Below are 27,837 nucleotides of genomic sequence, written 5' to 3' on the forward strand. Positions count from 1 at the left end.
AGGTAGCCAGCCATATATACTTTCCATTAGCTACATGGAACGCCATGCAATATAGACAAATAATGTCTGTGTGGGGTCATTAAACGGTGAGTACAATAACCGCGGTCTATCTAGTCACCGTTAAAGTCAGTTAACGCTGACTACAGTAACCGTGGTATATCAGGCAACCGATTAGGGCAATTAACGCTGACTACAGTAACCATGGTGTGTCTGGCAACCGTAAAGGGCAATTAGTCTTGACTACAGTAACCATGGTGTATCCGGCAACCGTAAAGGACTATTAGCCTTGACTACAGTAACCATGGTGTATCCGGCAACCGTAAAGGGCAATTAGTCTTGACTACAGTAACCATGGTGTATCCGGCAACCGTAAAGGACTATTAGCCTTGACTACAGTAACCATGGTGTATCCGGCAACCGTAAAGGACTATTAGCCTTGACTACAGTAACCATGGTGTATCCGGCAACCGTAAAGGGCAATTAGTCTTGACTACAGTAACCATGGTATATCCGGCAACCGTAAAGGGCAATTAGCCTTGACTACAGTAACCATGGCGTATTTGACAACCGATAAGGCCAAGTAACGTTGACTACAGTAGACGTGGTGTACCTGGCAACCGTAAAGGGCAGTTAACTTTGGCTACAGTAACCGTGGTGAATCTGGCAAGCAATAAGGTCAGTTAACGTTGACTACAGTAACCGTGGTGTATCTGGCAACCGACAAGATCAAGTAATTGTGGTGTATCGTGCTGAACGTTCAGTACACCATGGTATAAGTGACAACCAGTAGCATCCGTTAACGGTCACTTCACCATGATATAACTAACAACAGGTGTATGAGTTAGCGGTCACTACACCATGCTGTAACTCGCAACTGGTAGCATTCGTTAACAGTCAGTTAACCATGATATAATCGGTAACCAGTAGCATCAGTTAACAATCAGTACACCGTGGTGTAACTGACAACAGGTAGGATCCTTGAACATGGTATGACGGGCAACCGGTAATGTAAGTTAGTGGTCAGTATCCCATAGTCTAACTGTAACAAGTAGCGTCAGTTAACGGTCAGTAATCCATGGTATAACTGGCAACCGGTAGTGTCGGTTAACGATCAGTACACCGTGGTGTAACTGACAACCGATAGCATCAGTTACCAGTCAGTACCCAATGATGTAACTGACAACCGGTAGAGTCGGTTACCAGTCAGTACCCCATGATGTAACTGACAACCGGCAGCATCCGTTACCAGTCAGTACACCATGGTGTGGTATAGCTGAGAACCGGTAGAATCATGTCTACATGTCCATGTGTAGATGTCATCGCTTTAGCAAAAGTACAATCTGTCAGTAATAATATTGGAGATTACACGCACGCTTCAAGTGAAATCTGATTTTAGTCTTCATTTATGTTTATACAGCACATTCAAAACTTTTCAATATTTGAAAGCGTATCTTTCTTTCCATCATCTGTCTTCCCACTGGACGTTGGAGTACAGGTTTGGGACATGTTTGTTTTGCAATGTAAACGATTGTGGGGTATCCTAGTGATCAAACAGTTATCTCGTGACACCGAAGACCTGGGTTCGATTCGCTATATGGGTAAAATGTGAGAAGCCCATTTCTGGTGTCCTCCCTCCGTGATATTGCTGGAATATGATAACAAGCGGCGTTAAGCCATACTCACTCACTGTTGTGAAAACGCGATATCGTTCCTGAGATTTTACGAGTGCTTCCAAAGGGCGGACACAACAACATGCGTCAAATATGGTTTTGAATATCGGTTACTTTATTTGTTAATCATGACGTTTCGAAGTTAATTCTCTCTCTTCACTTGAATTCTTTGACTCAAGATTTAAATAGGTTAGCGAGAGCATTTCAGCCTGTTCGTCCCAGAATTATGAACGGGATCTATGATAAGGAGCTGCCTAAATGCTGAAAAGAGAGTTTGTTATAAAATAAATATGACTCACAATACAGATAATCTTTCTGTGTCAGTATTGTCTTACTATTAAGGCCATTTAACGTACTTTGATAATACGCTGGCCGCCATTGGCTCCTGGTTATCAACAAGCAAAGAACATGGCTACATGCTACCTGATACTGGAAACTGACCGTACTTTGTTTGACCTTTGCACATACAAGGTAAATGCCATGCCTTGTACAGTGAAGCGAACCCTGGCAATACCTAAATATACCAAAGGTCGAACTCTTGCTTTTATCTAAAATGCTTACTGAAAAGGACCACAGTATTGTGTATTGATACAGTTTGTCGCCACCCTGTTGCAGGTATTTGATGTAGAGTTCGGTGCTGCGTTCACATGAGGCCATACGTATTATTGCAAATATCAAGAAATGCTTCAGACCTGAAATTCAAAATGGAAACCAGTTCTGGAAAACATATCCGGGGAGATTTGGGGATGTCAAATTGAAGGTTTGGTTGAATATACTGACATTCGGTGGCATGTTGGGTGTGGTTCAATTTGGAGGATGGGCCAGTTCTTCGGCTACCATATAAATACCCCATCGATCAGTGTGTATAGTATGTCCACACCAGTTACCCACTGATTGTGTTATCTGTCATCACTGAGCAACAGTATTATTAAATCGCGAGTTTGGCGAATTGGCTCGCTTGGCAAGAGGTATGACTATACCAACCCACACACAACACAGCATGTACACAACACAACACCTGAGTAAAACAAACAAACAGTTTAATGAACAGTAGTCACATGATCATTTTACATGATAATTCAATAGTAATATGTTACAATTATAGTTATCAATCAGCTTTCACATAAATATCATAAGTGGATTCGTTATACATACTACATTAATCACGATACACATTCAAAAGTATACAACGCACTACACATCAAGCCATTGGACGTTCATACAATCTACATTGTACAGTTACAAGACAGCATAGAATTCACAACGTAATACAACAGATACAATCTACCAGACAGCTACCCCCTGATTGTGGCTGTCATCCATATAATATACCGATTCCAGCTATCGCGGATAATCGTGTTTACAGATAAAACTTACGATCATGTAGTTATTCTGAATTTGAGATTATGTCATTTAGATGGACCAAGACACCGATGACCAGTCTTCAGTACGCCACGAAGGTATACGTGGCACGCACGTGATTTGTTCAGCGTGAACTACAAACAGCAGTAGCTTTAGAGATACTGGTCACGGATTAAGCGCGATGCTGGTTATCACGGCGAACCTTGACAGGTTTAACATTGAGGAGCGTGTCCAGTTGGTCTGTAAATTTCCAGTTTTCAGTAACACATACCGTTACAAAATATTGGTAAAACTATGTCCAGTTTTCACGTGTTAATAGTATGATGTTCTCCGTCATACATAAAATGTGAACAAACACCCAATATATCTATAAACAGAAATAACGTTAGTGTCTGAATATAGAATATTTTAACAGACACAAACATTGAAAAGCTGTCCCAGCTTTAAATGGCATGGCAACGTCGGAAATTCTCCCATTTCCATATGGCGTCTGTGTAATATTAATAGGGAGTGCATGCATGATTTGTTTTCATCAAAATCATATATTACAGACACTACGAAACAGTTGTAATCTGACCCGGAAACGCCAAGGAAAACGTGTGGATCGTGTCATTAATACACAGAAATACTTAAGAGTGAACGGTCAAAACTCGTGTTGTTAAGTCGAAGAAGTACAATGTTTGTAAGTGGGTGGTTGATAAGATCTTCGAGTTTGTTCAGCTACTAGAGCCCAATGCGTAAGGGAGCTGAATGTACAGTAAGCACAGCGTGTGGCAATGATCACCAAACATTGGTGCTTAGCTAATCACACTAAACGTAATATTGCAGGTGTTAGAACGGGTTATGCAATAAATACAATAAACACTGCAATACCTACAGGACTTACAGAAACAGTTTTCGGCCCCATGGAGATTTCCTGTTTGATGATACGTGAGTGTTGATATCTTCATACATAATTTGGTAATGTTCACATTAGAATCAGTCTTTTTCTTTGACACAATATATATATAGGCACGTCGACCAATAATAACTATTTTGGTCATTTTGGTCAACATGGGTAGCGTGCACGGATTCGCCATACATTTGAAGCATATTGCAAATCAAGAAAATAACAGATATAAAGAAATCAGTCACATGCTGGTCACTACATATGTCTGTGTTCACTTTGTACAACAGTGTACCAAGGGTTTACGGACGTATGTGCTCTACAGACGTATCTATATATCAGTAATCTTTAGCTCATAAACACACAATGCGTCAAACGTTTTCGGTCAACTTTTATAACTACCTGAATCTTATCTCATTTGTTCTCTCGCCAATAGGGTTATGGTGGGTTACTGAGGGACTGTTGTTCAATGATTGTCCCAAGGGAAGAAAACTCCAGATTTTTAAAAAAAAAAAATTAAAGCATATTCCTCAAATTCACTGCATAGGTTTCATAGAATTATTCCGACGCTCAGTAACGTAATGTCATATGATATTTGCATAAATATTTGGGTTAAGTCACAACGAGTGTATGTTTTTATTCTTTGGTCCTGCCATTACTGAAACAAGTAGACAGGGGGAATGTTTTGGAGAGCGTTTGCGTGTCGTCTCGTAATTAGATGTCTACGTCGGGTATGTAAGTCATATAACAACAAAAGGAAAAGTAAGTTATTTAGACTGCTGTTATATCTGTATGGATTCTTATGGGACTCCCGCTAGAAGACTTCATGACGCTGGTGGGACTCCATACATCAATTCACCTCGCTCATTTTATTTGTCTCGTGCAAGATAGAACGTCGACATGTTGTCGAGAAGACACTGGGCCGTCTGGCGTCGGATGGTCATAATAATGACTGTATGAACATGAACTGTTGATCATAGTGACTTTCTTTCGTCATTGATGGCGTGCATGCCAACCCTCTGTGAGATTAGCTATGATTCAGACTTGTTTGATGAAGAAAGATTTTCAACGCCATTTAGAATTTCTGGGAACTGCAGCGGCAAGTCGCGAGGTTATGGAATCATATCTGGAGAATTTGCAAGTTTTGGCTTCGAAAAGCTTCAGCCGGTGCAGTGTCACGCCTCAAAGTACAGTGACTATCTCCGAAGCTATTACATCGAACAAACAATATTAAAAAATGTGAGTAGAATGCTAACTCTGCCTTTCCCTTTGTTTATACGTTTACAACCGTATTGAGAAAAGGGGAGTGTACACTTTTCAGTTTCACCCGAGTTTCAATGGTTATTTAACAAAATTTCAGGACAAAAGGGAGTTGCAACTGCAACATCAATTTGGATCAGCCTATGTAACTGCCACATGGATATTCAAAGAAATCAAATTTTCACATGCGAAAACGGAGATGCCCTAAACTCGATTTTTATTTCACTTATTTTAAGTTTTAACAGCTTCTAAGTAGATATGAAACTGCTTGAAAATCTGAAACAGTATTTAATGGTTGAGGGTACCAAAATAATATTGTCTTATGAATACAAATTTCTGCAAAACACAATAATTTATTGTTTAAGCTGTTAGTTGCATATCCCTTGGCCTTTGTGAATTAAGGTTTGAAAGTATCATCTGGACTAGTCTAAAAACCTGAACTGCAAAGGCTATGGATATGTTTAATATCTTTTTCTGTATCTATGATTTGATCTGTTTTTGTATGACCATAATCACAGTCTGCAGTACATGATTACATTATTAATAACCCTTAATCCATTATGAGTTGGCAAAGTACCAATTTCTCTAATTATTTAATTATATATTTGAAGTTTTGTCAAAATGAAACTTTGTCAAAGTTTGTATTTCATGCATTCTATTCATCTGTATCTTTTGAGATATTTTCTATTATAGTTATATATAGTATATCTTACTTATGTTTCTGAAAGTTGTTTCACTTGTTCACTTAATGAGTCCATTTAAGTGAAGATAATGTGCAAAACTGTGTGTGTCATAACTTAGAACATAACCACGTTACACTGAATCTATGTACTCAGTGAGGTGTATTTGCTCAGGTCGTCAATCATTGTTTGAACTATAGCATGAAGTGGATATTCAGGGACAAACTTTATCTCCATTGATAACACACCAGGCAAGAACTATTTATAAAGCTCTACAAATTCGAGGTTGGACTTGCTAAAACTATTGATAAGGTCCTCAATAACTTAAGTTTTTCAAGATGCTATTGCTTGGCCCTTGGCAGGCAAGGAAAAAAGACCATTCTTTCCATCTTTCTTTCCAAAGAATACAAATCAATTTTGACAGAAAAAATTACTAAAACAGAATTGTTACACCATGCTTTTTTCATCCTTTCAGTTATTTTTGTCTGTGGCGCATTATATTTTTTTTGAGTTGCTGATATGATCCACATGTATACCAGTCTTTGAATCTAGAGAGAACATATCGTTTTTGTTAAAGAAAATATAATAGAAGATATCAGTTACTTTCCAAACTGAAAATGATTATAAAAAGTCAGGGACTTAATTCTTAAAAATTGCTCACTATAAATTAAAGTAGTTTTTTCAAATAAGTGTACCATGAATCCAAAATAGTTGACTAAATACTGGTGTATTTCACCATTTTAATATATTTAAGGTAGTTGTGAATGAATTGATAAGTTAATATGATTAAGTAACCATACAATGCATTAGGTTACTTACAACAATGGACAGTATCACAAAATATGCATAGCCTTTGCTTTATTTTGAATTAATAGTGAAACTATTTTATTAACAAAATATTTTCATCAATAAAACAGTTAGAACATGACCCTCAAAACATTTACTGCCTCATGATGACTTCAGTACTTCAAAATCTATATAAAACCCTGCTTGCCTGTTTTACTATCAAGACATTATATGTTCCCTCAGTTTACTGATTGAGTTACTGGCAGATACTTTTGATTAAAGGAATCTCTGGTTTCCTTTACATATGCAGTGAAGATGACAAGGTGCCATTTAGAAAGTGGTCATATGTAACCTATGTCATATTTGGGATTACACTTTCTTAGGAAGGTGCAAATTCTAGTACTTTTTGGGGGGTTAAGTCCTTTGCGAGAATCAAACCCACATCCTCAGAGTCAGGCACCTAATCGCCAGCACACAAAGTCAGCCGCCTAACTCACTCAGCCACCATGACTTCCATAAAAATGGAACTCAGACAACTGGTAGTCTAAACTATTTACTTTGTGTACCTCTCTTATAAGTGTAAATTTGGCATGGCTCCCACGGCAGAAAGCTATGATGACACAGTTAAGAAAGTGGTACGGATGGGACTGAGATTTTATGCCAGTGGTGACAACTTTCTGGATTGGACAGATGCCAGTTTTGACAGCTTCCACTGGAAAGGTATCTGTGTTATTAAGCTGTAAGCCAGGCAGTAACTTCATATATTATACTAAGCTTAAAACCTATACATTTACTATGGGTAAATCATGACTATTTAACCTTGTCACAAGTGGTTTAGTAAATGCATGGAGTATTTGTTTTGTGTGCATTCTCATCACTGTTCTTTCCCACATCCCCGGACAATGATACCTTTATTCAAGTGTGAATGTGGTGTTTTCTGAACCACTGACAGAAACATTGCACTTCAGGGGGGTAACATCCGAAGTCCTACACTACCCTCCCGTAGTCCAACAAGGTTCACATGGTGTGATCCCATTGAAGACGAAGATGCTACCAGTCGGGACAACCCACCTCAGGTTGTCCGAGATCAACTCTCACTCCCTGCCCATCTCAAGTCTTCAGCTAGGGGTGAGCGAGGGGAGGGACCCACTTATCGGAAAGGAAGTGGGAAAATAGTATGGGTTGATGCTCTCAATTCCTGGGTGCCGTATAAAAAGGTATGTTTCACATCAGTCTTAAGAATGGAAAATAATCTGTTATTTTTCTTGGAAATGAAATCACCATGAATATTTTCTAAGGCTTTGATTGCTGGAAATTAGCCAAGAGATGGAATATCAATATAAACATACATTCCATGTATGATGCGATTCAAAGTTAGAACAACCTTAAGGTTTTGAGAAAGAGAATAGAATTGTCATGAGTGTTATGCATCATGATAGTGCAAAGAGAGTGAACTGTTTGACAACACATACAATATACTGTCTTACCTTGTGATTGGTACTTGGGTAGTGACTATGTTATGGTAGATTGAGATTAAGGTCAGATGTAGCAAAACACAACCAAATGAAGAGAATACCACTCCATGTCCATCCTCCTTTAGAGTTAATTTTCTTGAAATGTTTGATTTGTAAAACTGTTATTCAACTTAAGAACAGCTAATTTAACATGTCATGAAATGGATTCAGGGATCAGTGCTTGAGTGGTTCTTGTGAGAAGACATCAAAAGATGGGGCTTGTTATTACCCTGTCTGGAGTTATGCCAGTTTGTGTGATGTGTTATCTTACCTTACATGTGAAATACTGAATGGACAATGCAGTTTTTACAAAATTCTGTGTAACATGCTATCAAGGTGTTTAACTGGAAAAAATCTTTTGCCTGCCCTGAAAACAGCATATTCGTCTAAGTCAGACATGTAATACTTTTCACAGGGTTATAGGGTTCACATTGGTTAGGAGAAGTATAGGTTCACTCAAATTTCGAAGTGAACAAATAAGCATTTGTTGTAGCTTGCCTAGAAATAATGGTCACAGAATTCACATTCAGAAAATATTACAACCAAACATTCCAAACTAATCCCAGAAAATACGAAGAAAGCAAATAATGTGTCAGCAAAACTTACAGTATCTGCAAGAAAAACCAATGCAAGACATCAGTTTCAAAACATTTGACCCTGTGGCTTTAGCTGAGGCTAAATAAAAAAAGTGAAATGTTTCTTGGGCATCAGAGCATCACTTTTATTTGAGCATGTAAATTTTTTATTGCCTTTTAAAAAAAAGATTTTTGACTTGGCGGCATCTCGATCATCCATTTGTCCATATAACAATCAGTGTCTCTAAGAGCGAGTGTGACTGAATCTACAACTCTTTAACATGTGCTAAACTTCCCAAGCTGTATTTCTGACAGAGAAAAAAAATGTGTTCCTCCCCTGTCACATTTTTTTCTGTAAAAAAATGTGTCTGAGAAACATTTAATATTTCTATGCATCCTGAGATGTTTAGCCATTTCTGGATGCATATCATAACTGAAACTAAGGCTGGGGATCAGAAACCAAATCCACTATCGATTATCAGAGGACTTGTGGTAGATTATCACAGCAGAGGACAGATATAGAAAGTCTAGACTGCCCACAAGACTGGCCAGTTTTTGACCAGTCTTACCAAATCTAGTCTGTCCTACAAGTATGAATAAAACACCATCTCAAGACTTAAAACTCGTTTGTTTTATTTCAAGCTATCATTTAATATGCATAAATGGCTAAGGGAGAAAACTCTGTTCTTAAATAGCAAACATATCTCATCAATTTCGTTTTCAATAATTTTATCTCTTTGATTATTTTAGTGTCCTTTGCCAGTATTCAAAGTGGTTATAATCATTATATATATGTCACTGGTTTGCTAAAACTGACCCAGCATGAGTACGAGTAGATTTTCTTTAACCCGTCGTCCACAAAATTCACCTGTGTCAGACTTTGGGATGGGCTATCTTTCCTACACTGAATATCGATTATAATCAAAATACATTCACTTTTGATGTAATCACCAATTTTAGGGGTTTCCCCCATTTTTTTCTAATTAGTGTTTTATATTTATAACTAATGCTGTCATTATGAAATGCTTGCATGCAAGTAAGACACTGGAATAAGTAAACAATTGGAATTTTAAGTGATAAAAAGTTCACAATGTGCATAGCTTTACACTGTTGAGCCCATGATTATTTGTGAATATTCATCAAATGTAATGGTTGGCTTACTTCATTCAGGTGTGTTATACTAAACAATAAAATTCTGATTAATCAAAAAATAGTTTCATACAATCAATAATCATTCATTAATCATTTTTAATCCTTAAAGGGGCACTGATGTGGAGCAGTTTCTGTGGACTGGTGGTTTCTTTTGTTATTGTTTTTCTCCCGTGAGTACCCGGATGATATCCCAGAATTCATGACTGTTTTGTGATCTCTGCTGCGCCTCCCATATGCGCAGTTAATAGTTTATATGTAGACTGATCAACAAAGATGAAGTCTTTTACTTCGTAATTATGGAAACAAATCAAACACCTTGAAATTTACTCATCTACCAGTGGTATAAAAAAACCTGTTAGGACAGAAAAGTAACGAAGTTAGTGTACGACTTTATATTTTGCCTTATAAACCTAATTAGTTCCTTGTCACATTTGTATGCATTTTGAAAGTTAATAAAACAAACCCACACGGTCTGCTGAATTTCTAAAATGATTAATATCTAAACATTGTCTAGATTGCCAACATGAATCATTTCACACACACCCTATTCGCGACTTAGTGCATGTTTTCTACATGCTGCAAGCAAGTTTTCTGAATGCTACAAGAAATAAATTAAAACAAAATGCAAATATAGAATTTAAGACAGACGAAAGTTATAGCAACAATGTCAGGCTATTACCTCGTTCAGGAATGTATCCATCAATATCCACATAAAAGAACGAGATTCCATTCATCTGCAGCTGCTAAATAGTCCTGCTCTATGTCTTGTCTCTTTCAACAGTCTAATATGCGAAAAAGTGACACATCGTTTGAGAAATTTTCACACTGGTGTATATATAATCTCACTGGTCACCCAGGACAGTACACCTGGCAACTAACTGTATGATGTCTGCCATTAGTTAGCCAATAGTGAGCAACAATCAATCAGTCAAGGCAGTGGTGGTTAATTCTTTGTGGGAAGGATGTTGTTTCTACACTTGTACATTACGACAGGGTGTATTCAGTATAGATTGCGTAGATCTACACTCTTAAACACTGCCTTTTTGACAAATCCGCTGTGGAAGTAATTAATCAATCAGTGTGTTATCGGTTAATCCTTTGATCGATGTTTGTTTTTGTAACTCAGCTGATTAACCCTCTTGCATCACTTACATGCACATATTACATAACATGCAATACATTTGCCACTACAGACCTTGATTTATAATGTTGAGTATTTACTCCAGACAGGAGAAATGCCAAATGGGAACCTATGTCGAGTAATTTTAGTGGTGTTACCACTATTTATACCCATTATTTATACCCGTTGCAGCCTGAAAACACTTATGGGCCAAAAGTGTTTTGAGGATACCAACGGAACTTCGTTGTTACAAAAGAAATGCACATAGGTATTTGCTGTGAGCTTGGGTGAATGGGTATAATCATTTTTCTTATGTAAGAAAAATTTTAGATTTCTCTACAAATGGCAAAGGCGTTATTAGTTTTCGAATTCAGATAAATCAACTGTATGTTTTTAATTATCATAGATAACAAACCAGGGTCGTAGCTACCAAAATTTACGTATGATGTTTGCTATGACAGCTGTTCCAACCCTCAAAACTATCTAAATATAAAGCTTTGCAATTTTTCGGACTTAAATGGCTTACTATCTGTATGTAGACATCATATTTTCACATGACATGATTAAATATCGAGGTAAAAACACAGAAATAGGATCAAATTGGATCAGTCACTATACCATCCAGGCATCAGAAACAAAAACTACACTGCTGAGATATTTTGTTACGATCAGATAAGGAATACCATATATATTTTTAAATAACAGCATGTGATGGGCATCCAGCCTCCTCACTTTTTAGGGTGAAGAAATTTTGCTAATGTGGAGAGGAGCCCAGTCCCTTTGTCCATCACGGTCGAGGGAGCGGCTGCTGACCAATTTGCTGCTTGGTTTCGTAATTAGACCGTTGGTGAGAAGCATTATTCGCTCCGCTTTAGTGCCCCTTTAACTGATACAACTGACCAATACAATTAAGACATCATCTTTAGATAAGATTAGGCACAGTCACAACAGATATTTGAAATCTTCACCATATGTAGAGATGTTGACATACATAAACATGTCGATTCAACAATACTAACAAGTCTTTTGAGACAGCAATGCTCGAGCTCAGCTTTGGGGTACACTGCAACATAGAGGGTATATCAGACCATACAGCCTATTGATACAGCTACAACTTGTTTAATCTTTAACTATCATGTTACACATGCAATATTTGAGATTACACTTTCTCAGTAAAGTACAGATTCTGGTACTTTATGTTACTTGTCATTAATGGATCTATCAATATGTTCTGATATATTTAGTGTATAAATATATGAGAGAAAGTTGGTGACATCCAAACAATGTATTGATCTCATCAGTGTGTATTCCTGATTTTACATGTTTTATGGAATGACTGTTAGAATTGTATTGCCCAAGAGAGATAAGGTAACACATGATATCTAACATAAGTTCAATAACATCAGTTGTACACAAATGCAAGGGTAGCAACTTCTTCATTACCCAATATTTCTTAATCCTACTGAGCTCCCCTTTTGAAAATTGATCATTGATCATAGCTGACCTATTTGAAAACAAGAATTGTCTTCACAGTAGGATAGAAGAAGTCAATGCTGTCTAGATGGTATGATTTACAATAAACAATAAACTAAAGCACTAATGCACATACAGTTCATCCACAGATTTTCTCAAGCTGTTAGTAATAGGAAATGATGTTACATTTATGGATATGTCTACTTTGCACTGAAACAGACAGTTAATGTTTGTACCAAAGCCCTTTATTGCTTCTAATATTGTAAATTACATTAGAGGTCAATTGAATTGAGAGTGCTTTTGGCGTCACTTTCATGTTGTTCCTACTCTTAACACATTCTGAGGAATTTTTATGTAGAGAGCAACAGTTAAACTGCAGTGATTTATAGTCTCAGAGTTGAAGAGAGACTCCAAGTTGGATCATATTTGTCATTACATGACACTATCTTGTCACAGCTAGGTAATGAAATCTAGTGGATGAATCAAGCTAACATTATCCCTACAATTGACAGTGCTCAAATAAATGTACCCTGAGATGTGTAAAGTGTGTAGCCTAGTGAGTATAGGTTCCATTGTTTAAACCTTCTGTTTGTTCTTGAGAGTTTTTTTCTGCATTTATTTACCAGGGGGTGTAGGGTATCATTGTTGCCTGTTGAAGCTTGGGGAGATTTGTGAAGAGGTTGCCAAGTTCCGTATAAGGGGTAACTATCTTTGTAGGGGGGATTGATGGTTTGTCTACTCTTTGAAGGGAACGTCTTTCTGGTCACGTAATGATTTGTGATGACACTTTCCTGTCTCCTTGACGGATGATGACTGATCATTGTTTTCCTTCTCCATGTTGGAATCCTGGTGTGGGAGCGTGTTACCCCAATGCCAAGACACTATCAATAGGTGGGATTGGTGAAGCTTATTCCTCAACCAATAGCATGTCAGGTTGATAAACTGGTAGCACCTTTTCGTTGGTGTTGTTGTGCACGCATTGGCTTTCAGATGTCTTGTCATTTGGTTATAGAACCTGTTGTGGGTCTCGGGTCACAAAAGTCTTGTTAGGTTGTGATAGTACCTGTTGTGCAGTCTCAGGTCCCAGATTCATAATGGATGCATGTGTCAACAGTAACAGTGTCCATGTATCATGTTTGTAAGGACAGGAAGAGGATTAGGTATACATCTTCAACATGGACTGATGCATGATTAAGGATGTGAAGTACGGGATATGATGATGAGCCAAAACAAAGTCAGAATTATTTTTTCTGTCAGAGTTAAGACAAGAATATAGTTTATGCTGAAGTAAGATTAAATTTACTTTTAAATCAAGAAAAGCAAACAGAAGTTGGAGTTCTGCAAAGAAATTTGTTTAGTCCAATTCTTTTCACGTGTGACTCATTTAAAAGGGATTGTGTATGTAAAGAGATGGACTAATCACTGAGGAATGACACCATAAAACAGTCAATAAGGGGTAATTTAAGGTGATGAGAGGTCTGCTCAGAGCAGTCACTTTGAGAAAGTGATCAGTCAGTAGGCCATAAAATACTAAGACAGACCTTCTTGACTCAGTGGGGAATATGTACACGACCAACGCTGATATACAGATGGTTCCGATGGTTCATTTTTGCATGTTAAGCCATATACAAGGTTAAGAAGAGTGACTCTGTTGCTGGCCAAGACACAGGACAGAACGGGATCTTACAAGTGCAACAAGTATTGAAACTATCTACATTTGAAAGTGGATTGCCTCCTCATGAATGTATTCTCCAAGATTATGAAGATAAACCACTTTAACACCATATATCAGTAAGTTTTACAAGGCGAAGTTTGACATAGATTGTTTTGACTGTTATGATATGAATATGGCAACTTCAGTTCAGCGAGTTTTGGAGGACATTCAAACCTTTTCCAGTGCTGATAAAATGAGGCGTAAACCTGTTCATGGGAAGTTGTTCTTGTATCCATCTGAAATTAAGCGCCATGATGTTCTACAAGACATGGCAGTTACAGGCAAGCAGATGAGTTTGCCACAGATATTACCAAGTGCTGAAGATGTAAAACAAGATGATTCATTCCATGGCAGTAGCAGTGTATCCAAGAAATCCTCAACAGATTTGGATGTATGTTCCATTTTTTATCATTTGCATTGATTCTTCCTTTGCTTTTTGCATTGTTTGCACTGCTTTAATGTTTCTCTTTATTTTCTGTAATATGGTGGTAGATATCAAACTTCAGACAATAGCAGTTACTGTGCTGTGTAAATATCATACATGAATTTCTTTCTGATTTACTTTGACTGACTAAATTATTCATCACTGTCTGATCCTGACATTGTTATATACAGGATGCTGCCATGTTAAAGGACAGTTTTTGCTTGTAATGGTCAGACACTAAGCTTGTGTATTTTGACTTCATATATTATAGTATAGTATATATAGTTTAAGTGTTCCCAATATTAGTAATTCTTTTCCTTACTAATAGGCTAGGAGGTCACACATAATGCTTGTAATGTAAACGATAAGAGAAATATTCTGACATTTTCAACATCAAACTGGACTTTTGTTACATATGATGTCATTTGTTAGTTAGTGATTTTCATGATACACATATCTTAATAGCAAGAGAAAACCATTAGGTTGAAACACGCAATTCTACTTTCGAGCTTATTTTCTTCCCAAGATAGGTTTTCTATGCTAGAAACAGAACCCTTTATCATTGAGCATGACTAGAAAGGGCCACCCAGTAATTATACGCTATCCATATAACAAATTAGAAAAGCAATAGACTCTCATGTCCAAGAGTAGAAACAACATGTGGTAATCTGGTATTTGTTGAGGGTTAAGAGTGTGGTGTGCTTGGTTTCTCGACAACCTATAATAGGTCCAATTGGCTGGTTTAGTAAATACAGCACATTTCCTTGTACAGGCTGCACTGTAAAGTGGAGACACCATGTTCCAAGGTCATACTATATGCAAACAATAGCCATCATTTGTGACCACAAAGCAAATTTCTGTCTTACATGTTCAGCAGATAACACTTCCCGATCTTGTGTTAACAGCAGAATCTGTAGAGCAATGGACTTGCAAACTCAAAATATTTGTTCCCATCTGCTAGTAATTGTGGTGGACTTGACCAGTAAGTAGCCCAGTGTATGAACTTCAGTAAACTCTGTATGCTGACACAAAATCAGAGAACCTGACAAGCATGAACCCCCTTTAACCCTTAGTCTATATTTTTGGTACATATTGCCTTCTGTGTTACTTCTCTCACAGCATTAGAGTATTTAGTGATGTGTTCATGTCACCATTGAAATGATAAATATTGATTTGATAGTATAATGAACACTTGCAACAGTACAGATGTTTTCCCTCAGTTGTCAGTCCTAGCATGCTTCATATTTCCAAGGATAAGGAAATTCACTGAGAACTTGTCTGGAACCTCTCTCTGAATATTGTTGTGTGTTTAAATTATTTAAAGTAACAGTTCAGAAATGTTACTACTCCTAGTAAAAGTTTTTGTGTTGGTGGTGCTAATGCTAAATTTGTATGTGTGTGATGACTCTACATAGTCAAGCTAGGCTGCCTCCATGGTGTAGTGGAGGGAGGTCGCACATTCAATCCCCAGATGCTTCATAACAAAAGACATTAAAATATGGTACTTGCTGGTCCCTGCTTAGCATTAATGACCGTACAACAAGGACTGGTCGGCTCCGAGTCAGTATAATGTGTCTGAATGTGGTTTTCATGCTTAACTCAGTGAGCACTATATAACCAGCTTAACTCTGGGCTAGTACAAGCAGTCACACATACACACACGTCATCATATGAGCCAGATATTATTAAGTATAGGAGAAAACATGCCTCCGTGGTTTTGATAGACAATGTAAAGCCGGAGGGGGGTGGAAATCACGAGGGGATTATCTGATCCCGAAGGTTTTACATTGTCTACCAGAACCGAGGAGAAGTGTTTTCTCTAACATATATATTGTCAATGATGAGTAATTACAATGTAGATGATCATTTAATGAAGCTACATAACAATAACTGAAGCATGTGTAAAATCAGTTTAATGACAGTTATAAACTATAAGTAGATAATTTAACCCCGCCACTTTTGTTGGCCCAACGAAATCTGAGACTTGCGGTTCAAATCTCGCTTTGGAAGACCTTTGTGCTTTGATCATAAACTTGAACGATATTTTTTTGTTGATTTCAAACACTCATGTATCAGTTGAATCCTAATGTCCATATAAAATTAGGAAAAGTAAAACCTGGGAAGCGGTCTTACTAACAAAAAGTAAAACCTGGGAAGAAGTCTTTCTAGTGAAAAGTAAAACCTGGGAAGAAGTCTTTCTAGTGAAAAGTAAAACTTGTCCCTCCAAAACAAAAAACCTGATATGCCATTATTCTGGGAAAACAAGAGATTACCTAACATATAGTGAGAAGCTCACATCAGGTTTATATGTATGATGTTATGCTCCATTTCACCTCACCAAATAGCCAAGCTCACAATCCTTGTCACTTTGTCATGTGTTTCCCTCCATGTTGAATTTTATTATTGTCATAGTTTCATTATCAGGTTTAAGTTCAGTATAGAGATACATTCCAAGAAAATTTGCCTGGTAAATTTCTTTTGCTAAATTTCCTATATCTGGTTAACTTGGATTGGCATTTTTTATGTATAGTGTTATTTACATGCTGTTGTGAGTGAGGTAGCTGCCTTGATGAGGACATCAGAGTTCTATTACAACTGTACAATCAGGAAACATGTCATCTTGATAGATCTATACCTTCACAGCTGGAAGTGCAGGAACCACAGCAGGAAGTGGACGCTGGCCCAATACCACAGGCAAATGGTGTGCTATGACCAAGGAGATAAATGTGTCATTTCTCACCAGGACTAATACCCTGACAGATGGTCACCAGGTCTTGGTCAAGAGCTGATTTGGTGGGGACCCTTTTATTTATATTTGTTAATCATATGTAGTATGGTTTTGAGGTGTGGTGGTGGGGAGGGCGTACATGTGGGAGATGAAGGAAGTAGTGACACTGACACACACTTGACTGCATATGCTGAAGTTACTGTCTGTCTACAGCTTCAGGTCACCTGTGAAGGTTCAGCATCGAATAGGTGTCCAGCAACCCATGCTTGGCATAAAGGGCGACTATGCTTGTCGTAATAGGCGACTTACGGGATCAGGTGGTCAGACTCACTGACTTGGTTGACATTTGTCAGTTTCCATTTGCGCAGACTGATACTCATGCTGTTGATTTTCTAAATTATTTACCGACTGCCGCCATATAGCTAGAATATTGCCGAATACGGTGCAAAACTAAACTCACTCACTCACTCACTCACTCACTCACTCACTCACTCACTCACTCACTCACTCACTCACTCACTCACTCACTCAAACACTCACTCACTCACTCACTCAAACACTCACTCACTCACTCACTCAAACACTCACTCACTCACTCATGTCACTTGGTCCTGCCATTACTAAAGGACTGAACTCAGCAAAATGCAGCACCTTAAATGACCTGTGCCACTACACAGTGGTTAAATAATTACATGAGGATTTCTTGGTTACATTCTATTCAGTAGTTATCTGTTGTCTTGCTCTTTTGTCCAGAGTGTTCAAAGCACGTTCTGTGTACAAGGGAATTGCTATGGCTTGATAAAATTTAGAGTCTGTGCCAAAATGACAATGAGGTGTATTCGTGTTTCCAATACCCAGTTTCAGACCTTATGAAAAGACCAGATAAGCTGCAGCCTTGTTAAGCATTTCATGGAGAACATTACTTCATTTTGAACAGTATTGATAATCCACATTTATCACTTTGTCTGAGGCAACTGCTTTATTGAATCTTTGCCTATGTATTTTCTTTGTTAACCAGATAACCCAGTATTGAACATTGGTATGTGGTTGATGTGAAGTTGGGTTGTGTTGTTTGTGCATTCTGTTAGAAAATGAGTAGTGATCAATATTACTGAAACAGACCAATAAAAACTGACCAACTTTCTATGCAGCAGCAGACATCTTATGGGGGATTCATGATCATACAGTTATTCCTTCATGTTTGAGAGGCTTTACTTTGTGGTTTTACTTCTAAAGTGAAACTTATCTGAAGAAATACCACAGGAAGTATCATTTGCATTGTGATGTCCTCACATTTTATTTGCTCAGTAGGATTGATGATATGTCACAAAAGTTCAAAGACTTCATAGGATTGCTGACTTAATACAGACACACTTTATGTGAATGGTATTCTGAGTTACAGACAATATGTAATTTAAAGGTTATACAAGGGTAACAACTGGCAGTCACCTTTGGACACTGTTGTTGATGATGCAAAATAATAACTTTGGTGGAGTGAAATGTACCTCTAGTTTGATTATATCACATTAACTGATATTAACAAAAATATTTGTTGCATGTGCAAGGTGAACTACACTGAATTTGTTTCTTGTTGAGGCTTATACAGGAGAACATCCATGTGATATCAAGAACATTACTCTAAAGTCAGGTGCTGATCTGGGATATAAGATAAATTACCTGTTGTCTTATTCTTGTGCCTCGAGTGTTCAAAGCAAGTTCTGTGTACAAGGGAATTGCTATGGCTTGATAGGGTTTAGAGTCTGTGCCAAAATGATCTGGGATATCAGACAAATTACCTGTTGTCTTGCTCTTGTGCTCAGAGTGTTCTGGGATATCAGACAAATTCCATATTGACTTTATATCTTCAAATCCAAATTCTATGACTACGTTTGACGGCAGATGTTGGAAGAAAGTAAAACCTGAAATAGGTAGCAGACAGTATGTGTTGTGACTTATTTCTTCTTATTACCATCATTACATAGATATTTCACCTAGGTTGATGTTTCAAGTCACACCTTTTATACATGCTTTACAGATTCCCTGATCCATTTGTTGAAAATATTCTGATCAATGTTTGGTATCAATAATTTTGATAAAAAAAAAAGATTCTTGTGTAGAAATTCAAAGAAAGTGTATGTGTTTGCAAAGATTATTATCAAACAATCTGATGGAATATCGGGTGTCCCCAAAAAAGTGAACGGGTTTTTGACACATATTTTCTCGTCAATAGATAAACAGCATGTCAGAAAATGTAATATCAAGGGGAAATTCACTTATTTCAGTCTATGTTCAATGTGGGCTCCATCTTCCTCTACAACTAAACGAAACAATATATTTCATTCAAGCGGAAATGCTTTTACATATTTCTTCCACTGATATCTCCTCCCATTACATAATTATTCTGGCCTTTAACGGCTGCAAGGTCTATTTGTCTGTCACTCCTTAGTAAACTTTCTACTTCAGAGAGTCCTATATGGCATTGCATTTTTGGATATGCTGTTATGACTTTGACAATATGCGCATGATCTGCAAGCAATCTCTTGGATATTTTGTATGCTTGTTGATGATACCCAAGGGCTACTCTGTGATTTTTTAAAATAGAATTAGTTTCTCTACCGCTGAGAAAATACTTGTCAAAAACCAGTTCCCTTTTTTGGGGACACCCAATACATACTCATACTAGTCAATAGATGGAGTATTGTCTACTTTGTTCCATGAAGGAAGAGAGGTTACTCCAGTTACTGTGAGAGCTTATGAGAGGTCTGTGGCTGAAATGACGTCATGAATTTGGAAACATATATGCATGTGTGATTGTAACTGATTATACACTCACTACAGACATCTACTACAGTGCAGAAGTTTAAACAGTTTCCCAGTAAATGTGCTTCAGGTTTGCATTCCTGAAAGCAACAGCTCTTCCTTCATGCTGTTTAGTGCAAGCATACCTTTAATTACTGAAAAAATTGAAACAAATTGTATTAGTGTCTTAATTTTTTTAACCAACAAACAGGTATTTTCTTGGAAAATATCTGTATGACAAATAAAAAGGTATGGCCTAAATATTTGAACAGGATATAGATTATGCAAGTGAAGAGCATGTCTATTACAGCCAGTTCAGGATAAGGCATATGTCAGCTTTGTCAACACTCCACCCATCATAGAGAAGTGCTTCACAACAGTTGGCAGACAGGTAAATATAACACAGTCTCTCCATGGCGAGGTACAGCTTTACACAATGTCCACTTGTCCAAGATCAGCCTCAGTCACTGCTATGATTGACATCAATATTTATACCAGGGTATAGAAAACTCATTGACTTTTTCAAATAGAAGATAACACACTTTTATGAAACATTCTTTATATGTACTGTCAACAAAAAATAAGTGAATTGATGAAAAAACATTGAATGTGAAATTGCTCTAAATGTCCACTAAATCAAATTTGGGCGAGACTGTCTCATAGATATTCAATTCAGGACAGATCTGGGGACTTAGAGGGCCAGTCCAATGTATGTATGCTTTCTCGTTGGAGATAGGCTATCAACAGTTTAAACCCGATGTGGTCTGGCATTATGATACTGGAATTCAAACTTCCTGCTGATGATTCTAGGCAGTGGAGTCATGACAGGACGCAAAATTTCATCAGCGTATCGCTAACCCACTCCAGGATCCATAATAACGATGACCAGATCTAATCGCCTGTCATGTGTAACCGCACCCCAAACCATGACATATCGATTTTGGTCAGTAATTGCTGCTCTAGCATACCGCTCACCGCTTCGGCACCAACTATGGTTTCTGCCATCTGTGAATCTGAGGCAAAATCTTGACTCATGTGAGAACATGGCGTAATGCCAAAGGCACAAAGCCTGTCCCTGATGCTGCCTAGCCCATGCCAATCTTTGACGCCTATGGTGAGCTGTAAGGGTAACACACTTGAAAGTCCGCCTTGTTTTCAGACAGGCTTGATAGTGTGCAAAGGTCATAGCACTTCAAATGCATTGTGGATTGGGACCCTGGCATTTCCGGTTGTAATGCAGTGTGTGTGCATCACTGCATCAAAGACCAGTGAATGATTTCACACATGGGTAAAAAGTTTAAAGTGTATTTTTGGTGTCTGGTGATATTAGTGGAATATTGCTAAAGCACTGTAAAACTAAACCCACTCAGAACAAAGGAATGTACAGTACAGCAAACAAAGTAGTGTTTAACACCATCACAGTCATATCACAACAACAGGATTGATACTCGTACCATTACAGTGAATTCAGTGGTTCACGTGACTCAGTGACTCTGTGACTCTGTGACAATCCACGAGCAGGGTGTACAATTGTCATATTATAACGCCACACCTCAGTGACCACGCGGAGTGAGAAAAGCATGCATAGCCAAGCCTTTAGTAACATTTGCACCATTGAGGTCAATCGATCAGCTGGTGTCAACATGGCTGCAAGGAAACATTTTGCCACGACAACTTAGTATGAAATTGAAGCAAAACATTCTAACGTTCCAAGGAACACCAAAAAACATTGCGAGACAAATGCTTTACCACACTGTGTCTTGGCAAATACAGGGTTTTATCAGTCCTGGGTAAGGTTGTATTGGGCTGCTAAAACCCTGTATTTCCCAAAACACGAAGTGATAACTTATAATGTAAATGTTAATTCAGCAGAGGTTGCAACATGAGCCATCATAAGATCTTTACAATTCTTTTGCATTCATCTGTGGTAAATGTTCCATTCTGTTTTCTAGTTAGGGAATGATGACATCACTTGATTTGAAAAATATTCTTAAAATATATCCAAAGTGTTTATGTGACTTAATTTTTTGAGACATTTAAATAAAGTTGTACTCCTGGATGTCAGCATAGGTCAGGAGAAGGCAGAAGGCTGCCACGCCCATGTGATCGGTTTCTGTCACACATGCAGTACTTCAATGACTCTCCTCGCCAGGTTGGACAAGCCAATCTCAGACGAGCAGTGGTAGTTGTACAAATTGTTGTCATTGTTTTATATAGATTATGTTTTCTTTCGAAAAGTATTTATTTGTACTCATGTTCAAAAGTTTTTACTTGTGTTTATTTTCTGCATTATGCTTGTAAATTGATGATTTGTTTTTCTCCTGTAACTTTCAAGGGATGCTTGATTTATGTTCATTTACTTTTCTGCTCTGCTATATTTTTCTATATTGCTGTAGTTTCAGCATCACTTCATATCTGCTCAAGATTTTTTGTCCATGTTTTTCTATACTGTCAGTCGTAAGTTTAGTTATAACATTATACATTCCTATTACTGTGTAATATATTTAACTGATGTAAAAACTGAAGAATATCACTTACATTAAACTAATGATTTTGACTGTCAAGTTGTAAAGAATTTGTTTGTAATCTGGATCAATGCTTAATTAAATTTTGCATTTGCACATTTCTTCAGATTTCTTATTTTTTTCACTGTGTGACTTTAGGAATATAGTGCTCAGTTTTAGTAATGAAAAATAGCTATGAAATTACATTCTGGATGTTGGCTGCAGGCATTACAGAACAGAAACACCTCCAAGAAAAGCCCTGATGGGAGCACCTGGAAACAGAACAGAAAAGCTTACTCTACACCATTGTCTAATGCTGAGAGTAGACGTAAGTTCAACAGTAATACTGTTATCAGTAACTCTCTGTTCCCAGGCATTCAGTAAGAAGCTTTTATCAACACAACCATATCATAAGTCCCCCTGTTCAGCTCCCCCATTCAGTCTGTTTGCTTCAAGGAGAGGTAATGGCACAGCTTGGAGTGCTATTTGTTTCTGTTTATAATGATAAGAAACTAAGTGTTTCATATCTTGAAAATCTTCAGATTGGAAGCATAAATCTCCAGTGTACATAGATTAGGTTATTGGTAATAAATTATGACTCCTGTCGGAGGGTAATGGAAATGTTGTCACATTTTAACCTGCCTTGGTAATATGAGCAGTATTATGCTTCTAGTTCTGTTCATATACCCTGTCAACAGTTTACACTCAAATAGAAAACTTAGACATTGACTGGTTCAGTTTTAAGCAGCTGTGCCAAACCTGAAGTGCAAACAGAATAAGACAGAGGTAAATAGCTTCACATAAGCTACCCTACCTGTAGAAGTGAAGGACATAGGTGAACAGGTTCATATGTTATCTCTACCAGTAGAAGGTGTAGGATCAAGATGAACAGGTTCAGGTGTTGACTACCCTACCCATAGAAGGTGTAGGATCAAGATGAACATGTTCAGATGTTGACTACACTACCTGTAGAAGGTGTAGGATCAAGGTGAACATGGTGAGGCCTTGACTGCCCGATCTGTAGAAGGTAAAGGATCAAGATGAACATGGTCAGGTATTGACTACCCTGCCTATAGAAGGTGTAGGATCAAGGTGAACATGGTGAGGCCTTGACTACCCGATCTGTAGAAGGTAAAGGATCAAGATGAACATGGTCAGGTATTGACTACCCTGCCTATAGAAGGTGTAGGATCATGGTGAACACATTCAGATGTTGCCTTCTCTACCTGTAGAAGATAAAGGATTGAGGTTAACAGATTCAAATGTTGACTACCCTGTCTGTAGAAGATGAAGGTTTGAGGTGAATATGTTGAGGTGTCGATTACCCTACCAAGAAGAAGAAGGTGTAGGACTGAGGTTAACAGATTCAGATGTTGACTAACCTGTCTGTAGAAGGTGAAGGATCAAGGTGAAAATGTTCAGGTGTTGACTATCCTATCAGTACAAGATATAGGGTTGAGGTTAACAGGTTCAAATGATGACTACCATATCTGTGAAAGGTAAAGGATGAAGGTGAACATGTTCAGATGTTGACTGTACTACCTGTAGGAGGTAAAGAATCAAGGTGAACATGTTCAGATGTTGACTACCCTACCTGTAGGAGGTAAAGGATCAAGGTGAACATGTTCATGTGTTGACTAACCTATCTGTAGAAGGTGTAGGATCAAGGTGAACATGTTTAACTGTTTAATACTTTAGAAAGTGTAGCATAGAGGTGAACTATTTCAAATCTTTTTAGCAAAACAATACATTTTGGCAGAACATTTCACAAGCCTGTCATAGATCTTTAGCCTTGTCATACATTCAAATATTTCACATGTCAGTCATAATTGGAAAAAGTTGCAGTAGTCTCCTCTTGTTTTGGTAGGCATTTGTCTCCCTCCTAGGGCACCTTCTGCTGGGCCATCTTTTCCCCAGCCCACTCCCTTGGAAAATGTGCATCCTGCCTGGAGATCCCCAGACACCCATGAGGGGGATACAGTGGAAACTGATGCTGAGAGATTTGAGCAGCAGGAACTTTTCATTCCATCGCCAGACACAGCTGGGGACACCGGCCAGTCAGTGGACAATAAACCACTGGAGACCAGGGACAGTGATGAGGAAAGAAGTGGTCAGTATTGATGCTTTTGTGCACCTCATAGCCAAATGAACTAGTCTCCTGTACTGCCATGCAGATTTACCACAGTGACATGGCACTGTTGCTAAACAATGATATACCTTGAGTCTTGTATTTGAAGGTAACTTGGACTAATACTCTTAATGCTCAGTGGTCAGTGGACAACAAAATAGGGCTCTCAAGAGATAAAATTTAGGACTCGAGTACTTGAGGGGTCAGACCCGACTCGGACCCAGCAATCTGGATGGCTATCTAAAGCCGACATCCATGAATACATGTGGCTGTTACAGCTTTCAGACTATGAATAATGCCACCTGTATGCTTGAATCTAAACTTTGTTGAATAAGCAATTGATAGTCAATGTCACTGGCAGTATCTATTACCTCTTTACTATTACAAAAAGCATGTGAAGGCAGAGTTAGTGTTATTGTGACATTTCAGTCTCAGAATTTTATTCAACTTGGTATGAAAATTGTTTAACAAATGATCATAGACTCAACTCGCTGTTATTTCTTTGTATTACAAGGGGGTAAGCGCAGTTGTTAGAACAGTGAGCCAAATATCTGTGCGGTACGTAATGAGCGTTAACTTCAACCAACCCTACTTGTTTTCGGTGTTTCATTTAATGTTCACAACCCCTTGTAATACAGACCAAAAATAACAATCTGAAACTATGATCATTTGTTAAAAAAAAATACATGTACTTTTGTCAGGTTGTGAAATAGATTCTGAAATATGATGTGCATTTGTCAAGGGAAAATTATGAGAATTTGCAATCTTAATTTGAATTTGTTCAATTTACTTTTTTTGTTTAAAGTGAAATTCATCTGTATGGTTTCTTTAATGGCAAGCGCACTATAGACGATACGTATATGAATGAACCTTGATCATGGTTAAATTGCGGGAAAACATGTGCGCAAGCTGGAAGATATTTAGATAGATCAATCATTGATTGGTGCTGCTTTAGATATCTTGCAAAGATGGAACTTAACAAATAAAATATATAAAACAGGATTGATGTTTTTAAGCCTTCTTACAGCGAATGTGTTTTGGTTTCAAACGAAAGACTAAGCGTGTTTTGAGTAACACTGCACTGAATTAGTTCTCCTGAAACTCCGCTGAACGGAGATACCGTCAATGGTATGTATTGTGACTAAAACTTTAGCTGCTTCAGGATTTAGGTCTCCAAGTGTGAATGTTATTTGGAATGCGTATGTATGTGGTGATTGTTGAATCAGTAAGTTAAACTCTGAAATACGAAGGACAGGAACGACTAATTATCTATGTAGAAAAGGAGAATAAAGACTAATTGTATCAAGTCATTTGTTTAAGGAAATTAATCCTTGAAGGCAAGAACACAAGGTCAAGTTTTACAGAGGTTTATTGAAACACGACATATTTTACCAATTTCTTTCAATTTTGCATTAGAATCTGCATTAGAAAGTGACATAACTATCACAAAATGAGTGAATAACACAACTACTTGAAATTAAAAATATTGATGCAAACCCGTATGCACTCACATATAGCCTGCAGTGGGTAGTGACAGTGATATAGCTGTCTTGATTATGTGAGACATTTTAAATTATCTCCCTTGCGAGTCCTCGAGTCCATTCAATTTGACTCAAGTCCTCCTTTACCTGACTCGGACCGGAGTACCCTAGTACTCGTGAGAGCCCTACAACAAAATGGGAATCCAAGACACTGAAGCATTAATACAGTTATTATAATGTGTATCATGATAATCAAATTGCAAATGATACCATAACCTAGATAGTATCAAACTTATTGTAACTTGATTGGAATTTTACATAACGTATTGGACTTTTTCTGTAATCCCTGTGGATGTGCTAATAAATTATGTTGCATCCATTGTCAATGTTTATGAATATAGGACAGAGAAATTTGCATCCTGTAAATACCTGGTTAAACAGGTACTTGTACTTTTAAATTGGTTGAATGTTCAAATTAGTTGGGGTTGCTTTCCAGTCAGTATGGTGGGCTTACCAACACAACCATCAGCTAGTTAATCTACAATATGCAAGGGTAAGAGAGTTGTACCTACATTCTGAGAGTGAGATACCTAATTGCCAGTACACAAAGCCAGCAATTGTCAGCAATCCAACACATTAAGAATCTGAAGCTGCCACAGAGATGGAGTTGGAGATTACAGAACTTCTAGACTTAGAAAGATGTTCTATGATATGTAGATGAGAAAACATGACAAGACATTATACTAACATGAATTATTCATCAAGGTAAGAGCTAAAACAATAGGACTAACTTGTGGTCAAGTACTGGCTGATGTGTAAAGGGATGGTATACTGGTACCAGATAAGCTACATATGTCTGTTTGTTACGTAACTGTTTCAGGTGTTTTCAAACAAGTTTTACTTTTTGACAACAAAAACTTTTGTCAAACAATTACCAAATTATCCCTATTTACCATGCTTGCGTGTGTCATAGAAGTAACAGATAGTACACCCCACAGCCAGCATCAGCCCACACGACTTGGAGATTCCCATCCTACCCCCAATAACCTCTCCTCCCTACACAGCTGTGTCCTCTCACACACCCATCTCACTCCACACACCCATCTCACCTCACACATCCATCTCACCTCACACATCCATCTCACCCTATACTTCCATCTCGCTCCTCACATCTATCTCACCAATCCAGACTGATACACCCATCTCACCCTGTACACCAATCTCACCCATCCCATCAATCCAACCCATGTCCAAACACTCAGAAAGAGACATGTCTGCAACGTCCAGAGTGTCTTCTGAGGCAGTGGACACTGTTCTGGTACTGCCATCTGTGTCTATTCAGTATGTTGTGAGTGAACAACATCCTCATCCCAAGTGTGTCCATTTCCCACAAGTACTGGCCACAGAAGTGGTGGAACTGGAACCTGTGTCACAGAGTGTTCCTAGTCATGTGGGCAGACAGGTGAAGATGGAGACACAGCTGTGGGGAGGGGAGGGAGGGCCAAGGGGGAGAGCTACTACAACTCGTACAAGGAAACCCCAAGCCAGACGAGAGAAACTTGGTATCTAGTTGTTGTGTGC

The 27,837-nt window shown here is 38.0% G+C and overlaps 1 protein-coding gene across 1 annotated transcript in view; it reads left to right on the top strand.

The window, feature by feature from the left end:
* The first annotated feature begins 4,524 nt into the window (after nt 1-4,524).
* LOC137288151 (MAP7 domain-containing protein 1-like) overlaps nt 4,525-27,837 on the top strand; it is a 53,049-nt gene continuing 29,736 nt past the window's right edge. The window contains exons 1-5 of the mRNA XM_067820567.1: nt 4,525-5,157; nt 7,613-7,861; nt 20,454-20,534; nt 22,873-22,975; nt 24,515-24,757. Of these exons, the coding sequence (XP_067676668.1) occupies nt 4,918-5,157; nt 7,613-7,861; nt 20,454-20,534; nt 22,873-22,975; nt 24,515-24,757 (916 nt within the window). The 5' untranslated portion in view covers nt 4,525-4,917. The remainder of the gene's footprint in view (nt 5,158-7,612; nt 7,862-20,453; nt 20,535-22,872; nt 22,976-24,514; nt 24,758-27,837) is intronic.

The sequence above is a fragment of the Haliotis asinina genome, chromosome 6, assembly GCF_037392515.1.
Source record: "Haliotis asinina isolate JCU_RB_2024 chromosome 6, JCU_Hal_asi_v2, whole genome shotgun sequence".
In the NCBI taxonomy this organism is placed as follows: domain Eukaryota; kingdom Metazoa; phylum Mollusca; class Gastropoda; order Lepetellida; family Haliotidae; genus Haliotis; species Haliotis asinina.